Below are 13541 nucleotides of genomic sequence, written 5' to 3' on the forward strand. Positions count from 1 at the left end.
AACAGTTCACTTCTGCACCCAAATGGAAGTTTTATTAATAATCTAGTGAGTCCGTGTGTGTCGACGGCGCCTCCATCAGGACTATCAATCATATGCCTGAGACAAAACTAAATAGTACAATAATACATTAAACACCTGAATTGCATCATTCACATCATGTGTCAATATTGGATCAAATGGTACAATGATACTTAAACCACCTAAATATAAAGAAAGGAGGAAGGAAGAAAAAGAAGGAAAATAATGAACTGATGGAATTCAGTACCAGAAAAATCAAGACAGTGTACGGCACATGCAAGGTAGTGCAAGATGATACAAGGCTACATGCAGCCATTTAGAAACCAAATAACTGTGTGTCAGGTTCGCGAGGCGTGGGGGTCCATGCAACGAATGTGAACAGGGTCCATGCAGGGTAATCTTCTTTAATATGGATCTGTCGGCTGACCTGATGTTTATAGATCCCTTCATGGAAGGACTATTGGGCTACAATAGTGATAAGAAGCCAATGCCGTACAAAAAAGTTAGAATGGTAAGTGGGAGCACTAAATAAGGAGAATCTACATGATGTTTGGAGCTTCACACCCCTTGTTGGGCACTATAAATGTGGTGACTGCAGCATTTGGGATTACACCATTGAATCTAAAGAATTTGTACATAATGATGGACAAACTGTTTTAACTGAATTCTGCAGTTATAACACTCAGAACATTTATTTAATCACCTGCCCATGTAACATTATCTATGTTGGCCAAACTACCAAAAAATAAGAATATGCCAACATAGGAGCCAGATCAGGTGCAAGATCATGAATGCTCCTCTCGTGGAGCATTTTCAGACATCAGGACATTATGAGAATAATATTAAATGGCTGGTCGTTGTGGTCATAAAGACACCAGTACGTGGAGGTGACATCTCGACAATCATCAGCAGAACTAAAATGGATTTTGAAGATGGACAGCTTCCAAAATGGCTTGAACAGAATGGTGGACTGGACCACGTTGATCTATCCCTTCTTGTACTCGTGTAATCTCAAATTCATGGTAGTTTTTTTGCTTTCATCTTATGAATTTATCAATCACTGAATAAATACCCACTTTGTCTTAGGTTGTTTTTTGAGCTGGAGAAGAGTCTATGATGATCACGTATTAACATAGGCTTGAAACGCTGTCGATATACACACTCTGACCCGCTAGATTATATATAAAACTTCCGTTTGGGTGCAGAAGTGAACTGTTTTCTTAAACAAGTGACCCTACTATTGTACATGATCATTGATCACACTTTATCTTGCCTGTATGTTTTCTAGTTTGTCTGTTTCGTTCTGGTTTTAACACCTACTTGGCATTTACTCCGGTGGGGGTACATTCCTTATATGTTTTTCTGTTGATTTTTATTATGGAAATAAATTACATTCTATATAGTGATTGTCACAATCTATGGTAATTATTATTTTTCCACGAATATTGCTTACTAAAATGTAATGCTTAGGGACAATTGTCCCTTAGTCTCTAAAGTCCCAGGGCTTCTTTCCCTTGTTCTTAAAACCCCAGTCTCTTAGTCAGCACATCACATTTTCGTATGTCCCAGTCTTCTGTGGGTGCCTGCAGAACATCCAATAGCCCTTCCCAATCTTCTGCAATGGGTCTTTTACATACTCCTTGCCACTGCCTCCGCTATTGCCCACTTGAGCGTTTCTGCACTCCAACGCTCCACGCCAGGCATTGCCCGGGCCTTCCAATGCATGACAATCAGCCTGTGAGTCATCATCATTGCCAAGTCTATGAAGCGGGAAACAGCACCGCTAATTCACCTCCTCCTGTTCAATCTGACTAGGCACTGGCCATTGTGTGGAGATAGGTGCAACTGGTGAGGTCAGCGGGTTTGTTCGAAACCACTAGCCAGAGGCGGTTGACCATTGGGCAGTTCCAGAACATGTGCACTATGTCTGCTCTGGGATCCATACATTGTGGGCAGTTTGGCGAGGATGCGGGAAAGATTCTCTGGAGTCTTGCCAGTGTGAGATAAGCCCAATGTAAAATATTGTGTTGAATGTACTGAAATCTTGCATTACGGGAGACCTTCCGCGGGAAGAGGAGTGTTCTATGCCATTCTTTCTGCGTCAGCTCTTGGCCTGTATCGTCCTGCCAAGGTCTCCAAAGTGTGAGTAGGGGGTCTTTGGTATGATGTGAGAAGACACGGAACAGCCCTGTTAATAAGTGCGGACAGCACCCACACTGTGTATGGTGCGTACGGGTGGGTGTTTGTGAGATTCTCCATGACTAATCTGCCACACTCTTCCGAGCTCAGCCGTCATTCAAGCTTAGGCCAGGAAGTGTCCTGCGGGGAGAGCCCTGTCATCGCCCAATTGTTCAAATGGGAATGCTGAAACAGGTCCCCTAATGTGCTCGTTCCGGCCTCCTCCCACATCGTTATCCTTGAACGGATTGAATAAGTTAGTACTGAAACTTACTTAATGTCCTGTGTCTCTCTTTTTCACAAAATCATGGCAGTTGTGGACGTTTTAAACCCTGGACATGTCTGTACTTGTGTATTTCATGCCTCACCCGACTGGACGGAACATAAAACACTACCTTCTTTATGTTACCAGGTTACCATAACATCTCTGTGAGCGAAATCTAAAAACATTACTTTGCAGCCCCCTTTTAAAGGAATATCTTGTTACTTTGTCTTAGTTAATCATTCTTTACAACTGCTCAACATTGCACTCTGTCAGGCGTGTGTAGCGTTAAAAGTAAACCCTCCAATAAGACAACCATTGGCAAAGCCAATTGGTCTCGTCTGTGAAAGCCATTGGCTGTGGTAACAATTAGTAGCCATGCTGTAGAGCAGCTCGGATACTTTGCAGTGTGGCTAAAACTAATTAAAAAAAAAGAACTATGACGCAGCCAGGGCTAATGCAGTTTTTTTACATTAGCATTGGATGCATTATAGTCCTTTTTTATTATTATTTTTAGCCATGCTGCTATACAGCATGGTTACAAATAATTGTCTTAGTCAGCAATGCACATGCTCTACAGCATGAACAAAAGGCAATGCCAGCGCCAAAAGTCTCAAAGTCACGACCTATTGACTTTGCCAATCCTTGTTAAGTCTCGGCACAACACCTCTGTGATTCTCAGCAAATCAGTTAAGGCTTAGTTAAACTGGGCCACTTCGTTTCCAGAATCCCAAAAATCGTGAGACATTGAAAAGAAAGTTGTAACAAAATTCATACCAGTGTAATAACACTAAAAAGGGAAAGAGCTGATCTGGTCCGGCCTTCCTTTTATAAATGTCGGTAAACACAGAGCATAAGATACATTGTTTTGAAAAGGTGTTCCATTAATAAAGAAACAACAGGGGGTGGTGATGGACAGAGTCTCTGAATTAAGCAGACCACTCTCACCCAGTCAAGAGATCAGGGCTTAATCCAACACCGTTTTTTAGCTCACTGCACCATCCCAGCTCAGAACCTGGCTATATGCAAATTAGTCTGTCCCTGGCCCAGTGCATCATGGGAACAGGGCAAACCAAACTTAAAGTCAGAGTGTGGATAAGCAGTTATGAGACATGGGGACAATATAGACTAAATATTATAGGCAACAGCAGTCTGGCAATACGATAGTCCTAAAGCACAGGGAAGAAAATGGTGTGTGTGCCTTATAGGTACCAAAAGAGAGAGCAAAAATGGAACCCAAAGTACTACATTATTTTGCTGAAAAAGGCTTACAATTCATGTAACTGACGGCCAGAGTAGCAGTTTTAGTTACAGAAATCTATTTTGCGTGCACAGTATGAACAGGGCAAACCAAACTACCAAGCCAATTCTTTCACTTGATACCGCCTCATGACGTATTGCAGCCCGAGGCGAAGTTTAGACGTGAACCCATTGAAAGTATTGTAGACCTGGTGAAAAGTGACAGCACTGCCTGTTAAAGGTATGACAGCCCTACGGAGAAGTGTTGTTAGTTGCCATGACTACACATAACCTACTCAAGACGATAGCAAGTCCTTGTTCCAAACAAGCTGCAGTTCCCTTTTCATATCACAGTGTCACAAAACTTTACAAACATGCAGCTCCATTCATACTGTGCACACAAAATAGATTTCTGTAACTAAAACTGCTACTCTGGCAGTCAGTTACATGAATCGTAAGCCTTTTTCAGCAAAATAATGTAGTACTTTGGGTTCCATTTTTGCTCTCTCTTTTGGTACCTATAAGGCACACACACCATTTTCTTCCCTGTGCTTTAGGACTATCGTATTGCCAGACTGCTGTTGCCTATAATATTTAGTCTATATTGTCCCCATGTCTCATAACTGCTTATCCACACTCTGACTTTAACTTTATTTTTAGCATTCAGCTGAAGGTCATTGCTTTGAAAACGTATTTACATTTCTTTTAACATTTTCATTACTTTCTATTGTGCTTTTAGCAACAACCAGGAGATAGAAAAGGTAAGTATATGGGTAGTATCTGAACAGAAGATAGTGGAGTTATTTAAAAAAGAATGGAAAATATTTGGAAGAAGGACATTATATCAGGACATTATGTCAATTGAACATATTCAGCATGAATTAAGGATTCAGCATCTGCTTGAGATCATATGCAGCCAATAGAATGTACCCTCCTTTCTATCTCAACTCTGCAAACACCTCCTTTCTGGAGACCTTTCTGTACGGGTATTATTTAAACATGTTGTTTTACCCTATTCCTACCTTTTGCCACCACACCTTTAGACTCAGCTTAGAAAACGTTGAGCCCGGGAAAGGTAAGTTTTTATTTTTTTAATATTTAAACCGTCCCTGTGTGCCCCCTATCACTCTCAACCCCCTTCCCTCTCGTCCCACCCTTCCCTCTCGACCCACCCTTCCCTCTCGACCCACCCTTCCCTCTCGACCCCCTTCCATCGTGACCCCCTTTCCTTTGTGACCCCTTTACCCTCGTCACCCCCTTCCCTTGCGACCCCCCTTTCCCTCGCAACCCCCCTTCCCCTCGCAACCCCCTTCCCTCGCAAACCCCCCTTCCCTCGTAAACCCCCCTTCCCTCACAACCCCCTTCCCTCGCGACCCCGCCTTCCCTCATAACCCCCACTTCCCTCATGACCCCCACTTCCCTCATGACCCCCCTTCCCTCACGACCCCCCTTCCCTCACGACTCCCCCTTCCCTCACGACTCCCCCTTCCCTCGCGATCCCCTTCCCTCGTGACCCACCCATCCCTCATGACCCACCCTTCCCTCGCGACCACTCACCCGTTCCCCCACCTGTGAGTCATGCTTGCCGCGACTGTTTGTGGAACCCGAATACATCTTCTCCAGATTCTCAAGATCACTATGTAGGATTTAGTGCACTTCATGTTACTCTGATTTTCTGCCCAACATAATTTTTTTTATTTAGTGTTTTATATAGCGCAAACTAGACCCGAAGGTATCGGGTATCGGAGCACTTTATATAGCACCAGTTTTGTTACACAAGGGCACATTCGTTTTTGTTAGGCACTGGGAGATTGTGATTTGCCCAGAATCACAGGATGTTGAGCTACATCCTCTCCCCTTATTTTGACTGCATTAAGCAAGCTCTGAATACTAGTTATGCTCTATGGCTGTGCATGAATGGTATGTTTTATACAGGTCGTTGCTACATATGCTGAAGGTTGTTAGTGCTTGATTTCTCCATGCTGGGCAAAATGTTGGTGGTTGGCGTTTAGTCACCAATCTGACACTGCTGCACCATTGCTTAACCATTGAGTAGCTGTATGATTTGACCCACCTCTTTTTCAGGCCCTGACAATTTCACTACTATATTTCCAGGTTCGCTGGAATACTTCCTACCATTAGAACAATCGCTATGTTAATGCCATGCGTTGGTAACCCATATTCTAGTTAGCTCCGATTTATATAAGAAAGTGCCCTGAAGAGTCCATAGAGCTTCATAGTCTGTGCTATACAAAATGCTGATTTAAATACATTTGCTTGTTTTGTTGACTCATTTTCATGTCTTCATTTGAAGACTGTCAATGCAAAGTCTTCAACAATTATTAACATTCTTTTTTTTTTAAATTACAGATTACTTGGTATAAATTTGACAAACTGCAAGTATGAGAGTGGTAAGCAGACTAATCTATTCATTGTTTCGAACTAGAACAATTGTATCCAAAAGGAATTTCTTGCCAAATACTTAAGTTTATTTGTATTCTGGTGACACACATGCATTACATTTATTGCAAATCATTTTCCCAATAGAATTTCAAACACAAAATAGAAAAACAATAAGCATGCTAGCAGTATGTACCATATGCATTTCATGAATGTACATGGGGTCTGTTGTCATTTTGAAAAAGAAACATGAACATATTGGACCTATGGAGGGAAGAGTAGCAATACAATTGTTGAATATCTCCAAGATTGCTCCTCCATTCTACCAATCAGTAGCAATTATATTCCTTTCTGCTTTGTCTGTACTTTGAAATAAGATGAGTTGTCTATAAATGAAACCTGTTCTCTAGAGCTCATTTAGATCATCCACCTTGGATACAATGGGCTAACTTGCTCACCGCAACAGATGTAGATTACAGATTTGACTTTACACTACAAACAGACGTTTTTCTGCAATATGAACACGAATATCATCTGGCTCATTAAGTCATGCCACTACATCAGTATGATTACATCATCAATACTGATAGCTTTGCCCAGCCTGCCGTAGGGACGAAGCACCAATATTCAGCAGATGCGCTGTTGCAAAGGTTCATGTGCAGGATTGAGAATTCCACCATTAGAAAACCTACGTTCAGTCACTTGGAGACTGCACTGCGCAGTTGGCTGAACTAAGAGCTCTAATTCTGACACTTAAGAATACAGATCCCAAATTCTCCACACTAATAGTGTATGATTTGTAATATTGTGTCCAGTTTTACAATGAGTACTTACACTACTGGTGCCAAAATGGATTCAGGGATTCCAAGGGTTACACATTTAAGAGCAAGATGCTTTGGGAACAAACGGCTAAGCTGAAGAGTGCTTGCTTTAGACTCATGTTTTACATACATTGAGTCACCAACGTGCTGGCACACACATTGCAGGAAATTCTATAGCTGATGAAGCCGCAGAAGCAACAGTGCAAACTGCTGCATTCACTGCAATTACTCCTTCAAGTACGAGGATAGACGAAGACCTCATGACAACTGTCAACACTGCACCCGATGGCACCCACCTGCCTTAGAGTACTTGAGCATTCCACTCAAGTACTCCTACAATTTAAATGTGCAAAACATACAGTTTGCTCATATTCCCGTAGTGAGGGATAGAGTAATACCAAATTCAGACTTCAGGTTAGGTTTAATTCTAGCTGCACACACGGGTCTTGCATCTGCACACACAGGGGTGGTGGCTGCAAATTCGCTACTGCAGCAATGCAATTGGTGGCCATGTCTTTACAAACAGACCAAGGACTTTGTCCTCAAATGCGACATGTGACAGCAGATGAAGGGTTCTACTGTGGCATGTCCACCACAGAAACCTCTCTGAATGTCAAACAAGCCGCTGGCTTGTGTAGACCCTGGACCATTGCAGCCCCTTGTCATCAGATAGGGCTTACAGGTACATCTTGGTTGAGGGGATTCCTGATCTCTATTCCTATGGTTCTGGCCACAGTGGTCAGCTGACACCAGAACTGCTATAAAGAATCTGCAAGTCTTTATTGAAACATACACTGTTAATATTATTATTATAATTAAATGAAATCTGTAGAGCGCACAGCTACCCGGAGGTTTCCCGGCGCCAAGGACCAACGCAACAGAAAGACAGTATTTGCTGATTAAAGAGCCAGGTCTTAAGGCTTTTGCAGAAAGTTTTATGATTGATTTCATGCAGAAGTAAAGATGGAAGTGAATTCCACAACACAGGGGCCAGGTATGAAAAGGACCGTCCCCCTATGCGTGCTAGTTTAAATCTTGGGACTAAGAATTTTGCTTGAGAAGAGGATCTAAGCAGATGTGTCGGACGATATGTCTGGGCCAAAGAACATAAATAACAGGGAGCTGTGCCTATTTCAATTTTAAGCATATAGCATAAGGCCTTAAATTTAGTCCGGTTCCCAATTCTTAGCCACTGGAGGTCCCAAAGAGTGCCTGAAATGGGAGATTTTTTGGGTACATGACAGAGCAGCCTAGCTCCAGAATTCTGAACTACCTGGAATCTGCGTATTACCTCCTTATTGGCTCCTAGATACAGGATATTGCCGTAGTCCAATCTCGACATGTTTAATGCTTTAATTACAGTTGGCACATTCAAATTCCAACCAAGATCCAGATTTCGACTCGAGGTCTTTTAAAGATACCATGGAACGTTTGGGTGTGACTCTGTGGTATTCCTCCCCGAATCATCTATAGAAAAAATTGTTTGTGAAAAAAACTGAGACTTAAAGCAGTCTTTAACAGCTGGGATATTAGGCTCAGTTTGCAGCCGGGTCCATCACCTATAAGGGGTCCACAGAGCTTTAAACAATCTGCCTAGAAATCCCTGGGAAGTCACACTTGCTATGAGATCCTTTTTGGGGTTAAGATGTGGGTCCCAGACATCGACAGTCCCAGCACAGTGGTGGCTGAAACACCATTTGATATAAATGAACATTTGGCTGTTTTACAGAAACTAACCAGCTACCAGGACGAACAAAGCAACCTCCAAGTGAAACACATCGCCACTGGAGAAGTGAAGGAAGCACAAGCAGCTCCCAGCTGTTTGGAGATCTAGTCAGGGAGAACATTCTGGACAAAAAAGAATTGGCCATCCTACAGAGCACCTGTACCTTTCCTGGCTGTTGAAGGAATGAGAACTATAGTTCTTCCACCCTTTGCTGGCTGTAGAATGAAGAGATGTATCTCAATTGATCTGATCAAACCACATTATGTGACTGATTGTAAACAGTAGGCCACATGGGCTCCTGGGTAGTTTCATGCCTCCTCCTCTCACTACCATACAGGAAGTCCCTTTGGAAGCTAATCACTGATGAAGAGTTCTTTTCCCGGCTTGGGATAGCAGAAAACAACAATGAAGTATCCCTTCTGCCTGCAACATCAACAACTACTATATAATCAACTTGTACAGAAATACAGATTTTAATTCAAAATCCTGACACAAAGGCTGTTTATATCAATGTACCACAGTTCAAGTAATCTCCCAGTTCTACACAAACAACAGAGTTGCCAAAAATAGATTGAACTGCCTCCGGCTTCATCATCAACTTTGATGATTTTTCTTCAGATTCATCTGATCCGCCTGAACTTCCACCTCTACCATTCTGGATGAGACTACATGTTTTCTAACTTTGGCTGAAAAATACATACTTGTTCCTTCTTGGCTATACCTTCAAATTACAATCTCAATACTTTTCCTAGTCCTTTGGATTAGTTTTGTGACAGTCTTTTTCTTGCTCCTGGACAGACACTATCTCTCTGATCGTTCTGCTGTGCAACTGGTGAACTTGGTTATTCATCACCCAAAGTTCGCATAGACCTTTCCCTGGTGAACATTTCAGCTGTTCCAGTTCCTGTCCGTTCCGGATTGTTTGGAATAGGGTATTGCATGATGTATTGGGGCCTACAGAACTTTTACAGATACCATATGTTTTTGTATATTTCCGAATGGCAGTATCACCCCTACTACTGTTTCTGCAGATTGGGATATTGATACAGTGCATGAAATGCTAGAAGATATTGTGCATTCTGCAGTTTTTTCTCCTGATGAACTGTACAAAGGCACATCTAACTGTGATGAAATGTTCTGTTTTCAGCATTATGGGGATCATTTCTTACATAAAGCAAGTATTCCACTTGCAGTATTTAATTACACACAATGGGAACACTACCCTCTATCACCACTGGGTAGTTCATAGACGTTTGTACAGAAGTTTGCTTATTTTCTAGTTAGGATACATCTGACCCTGTGTCTTATTTTTATATGCTTGCACTTTCACCTGCAAAGAAAAATATGCTGACAAACACTCAGATGATATAGTCTGCTTCTTTCCTTTCACAGCTGTCCACTCAAGGATTTGACTTTTGAAGGGACACTGTAGATATGACATCCATTTGGGGAACGAAGGGTTGGAAGATTCATGGAAATGAGGCTTCGTTTAGAGCATGCCTTATACCACATCAGATGATGTTCCTGAACACAACTATGCAGCAAAAATCATGCCTTAGTTTAGCTAAGACCAAAGTCTGAAGCATACCAAGCATTCCCACATTTGCAAACTGGTGACAGTTTACAAGATGGAAGAACACTAGATGCCAACCTACGCAATGGTTTATTCAATTCATCAGCTATTAATTGAAGGGGTTGGTTAGTGTGGCCGTTAGAGACCGTTCAAGACCGTTCAAGACTAATGGATGTCTTACACGGTTCTTGGGTCACACCAACGGGTTTAAGATTAGCAGTCCTGACCCACGCAATGTGCAGACAGGACACTCAGGGTGGGAACAACTTACAGTATTGGAAAGTTATCTCTTGATTGGCTAAAAACCATTGACCCAGGTGAAACAGCATTTGTCTCTTCTTTCTGATGACATGGAACTACGGGACTTTTTATTGGGTCCTCGAAAACCACATCAAAAGCGCTTCTTGTATGCAATATACAATGAGATACAGAAGGTCTTACAGCAGGAGGCTCCTGAGAGATTGCGCAAAATTGGTGGGGCTGATATGGAAAGGGCACAAGCAATGGTTGATAATGGTATGACTACCTTGTCCTCTAGGATATACTCTCTAGGTAACATTATGTTGTTGGCAATATGGACAGTCACAGCTTAGATTGATCATGCTGCTAAGTTGGACACTCCAGTCACTTTGTTTTGGGTGCGTACCATGGTGACATATTAATGGCATCAGCCTGTTTTCACCATACAATCTTACAAAACAGCAAAGGATACAGAATACACTGTGTTACACATAGAGAAGCTAGAAAAATTACTTTTCACGATTGTGGAAACAGCCTCTGGGGATTGAATAATCCACAGGTTTGTTACTCTGCCGATTTCAATACTTATTTTCCAATTCTGCTTACAACATCAGGTAGGCAGATACGACCAACTAGGAGAGGGGTCGATATATGAATCATGGATTTTACCTAAATTCCATTGACGGAATAGGTAGTCTGAAGTTTTTCTTAGTGGAAGTACTTTGGGTCATTTCTTAGTTTGCAAGGAAGTTTCACTTCATGGTTCATCTAATGCGTCCATGACAAACTTATTGTTTTTCACCAGCGGCCATGAACCGTCTGACTTTCAGATTGCTCTCTAATGGGAGTTATTTGATGATGAACGATCAAAGTTGTTGCAGCATGACACCAGGAATAGCATATCTTGTTACTGTTTCGCCATTGTGACTTGTTGTAGACAAGTACTGTTTCCCCTTCCGATGCTTTGTACTTTCGATAAAGCTTTCAAATTTGCACTTTGACGCCCTGAGCAGATTGAAATCCTTATTGTTTCAGAAAGATGTGACCTCAACACCTGCAAAGGAGACGTTTCATCTTCTAGTTGCAAGGTCTTCTTCTGAAATACAGTAGAAACTCCGCACTAATTTCACATTACGTTTTGGAGAATAGGTATATCACATTTGTAACATATCTCATGCTGCAGGGTAGCAGAATATTTTTAATCAAAGGATCTTGTTTGGTTAGTACCTTCCAGTCAGTCTTTGGGATCATTCCATCATTCACTCACTCTATGCTTGGAAGGATTTTTAGAGGTCTTCCTCTGGTCCAGCTCCTGATGGTCGTGAATTTGATTTTATTTTTTCTGCTCTGCAATGAATGTTCCACTGTGAGATTCAATGGAACTAACACTTCCACATGTGTTTATGTGCTTTGGCGCACCCTTGCTTTAGAAACTGAATGAGCACTGGTACTGGTGGTCCTTCTGAAGGCCCTTTCGTATTTGTGTCCCCTGCATTTGCCATTGCTCCTAAACGCTTTCTACGAGCCCTCTTGGGATGCTTGTGCTCCTGGGGAATTTGATCCTGGCCCTGGTTCTATGAATTTTGCACAGGCCATGGTTCTTTCTTCAGCGGCTGCTATGGGGAATGGATGGGTTCATGTGTGCTCCATAAATTTGCTCCGAGGTGTGCTTGTGGGAACATCGTCATCGGTAGCTGGGAACATCAATGTTTTGTCTACCTCTCGGAACATATAAACAATCTGGCAGTTGTGAGTGGTTGAAACGTTTTAATTCTGACTTGTTTTTTACTGCCTAAATTGTTTCAAATTACATTATTTGTAACGTTTAATTGTATTAACGTTAACATAGTTTAAATTGTGGCTTTCTGAATGCTTTGGTTTCAAATGTAATAGTTTTAGCAAACATAGATATTGACAGCATTGCTGCGCATTGTTTTTTAGTAGCTTTGGATAGCTTTAGTTGATTCACGTCAGAGGAGTGAGTGTCATGTGTCTGGGTTTGGACCAGGAAGGAGCGCCAACATCTACATGCACACCTTTCTTAAGTTGCCTTCTTTTCTCACACAACGACTTTTGACACACATTTGCTTGGGTGACTGTGCAAGATTAGTTTCTCTGAACCCATATTGCTTGCATTTCAACTTCTTAGGAACACTATCACAACACCTTGAACATTTAGTACAAGGCCTAAGCGTACATTGTGCAAATGTTGTTTGTTGATCATCCTTAAGGCGACACAACTATCACAAGAGGATAAACAATGTCAGCATGGCTGAGGCTTTGGCACAGAAGCATGGGTGCTGTTTATTCTAAATACACAACCATTTCCGGGATTCGGGAGACAAGCACTCTGCTGTCCTTCCCTTTGCGAGGAGGGAGGTCCAACTTGTTCTCATGATGTGGACCTGCATACACTTACCCTCAGGTACTGGGGAGTTAGATCATCCAGTAAGAGATTTGACATATCGTCCGCTCTAGGCAAATTAGTTAGGGAGAACATAGTAGGAGTACACTACACACATTACTTATATGCCTGCATACATACCCTGTTTCAGCAGAAAGATGGAGTTGTTTATCCTTTTCCGTATTCTTGTAATGCTAATTAATCTCATCTGCTTCTATCTATAATCATTGCAGCACATGAATACTATACAAGAATCACAATGGTTCAATAAATATTGAAACTCCTCTTTGTCCATTACTTGTGTATCTCTCTGGGTACGCACGAGTGACTTAGCGAAATGGTTCTAGAACTGTTACCAGATTCATGGGGGAGTCAGGCTTGTCATGTTCTGAAGTTGCAGACACATTTGTTATCCTGTGGGGATAGAAGTGCAAATGGTGCACTGTGAGCTAGCAGGACTACAAGCCAGCTTATCCTGAGGGTACACAGAATCAGTCTGGCACAATCCAAATGTTTATGCTGTCCAACAAACGCACAATATACCAGTGAGGTACATACCATACAACACAAGTATATTGGGTATTCTTGATTAATTGGTACAAGTTAGTAGAAGAAACAGCCGTCATCATTTTGCCAAACTGCTGTACACACAGACTGGCTCACTCACAGCCCTCGTCGCA

General features: G+C 42.0%; 1 protein-coding gene across 5 annotated transcripts in view; it reads left to right on the forward strand.

Moving 5' to 3' along the window:
* The window catches only part of TTLL13 (tubulin tyrosine ligase like 13), a 653894-nt gene that overhangs the window by 76682 nt on the left and 563671 nt on the right, over window positions 1-13541 (forward strand). For all 5 annotated transcript variants that reach the window (XM_086958162.1, XM_086958163.1, XM_086958165.1 and 2 more), the window contains one exon: window positions 6068-6108. In XM_086958162.1, coding sequence (XP_086814288.1) covers window positions 6068-6108 — 41 coding nt within the window. The remainder of the gene's footprint in view (window positions 1-6067; window positions 6109-13541) is intronic.

Source organism: Lissotriton vulgaris, chromosome 2_1 (assembly GCF_964263255.1).
Source record: "Lissotriton vulgaris chromosome 2_1, aLisVul1.2, whole genome shotgun sequence".
NCBI classification, from domain to species: Eukaryota; Metazoa; Chordata; class Amphibia; order Caudata; family Salamandridae; genus Lissotriton; species Lissotriton vulgaris.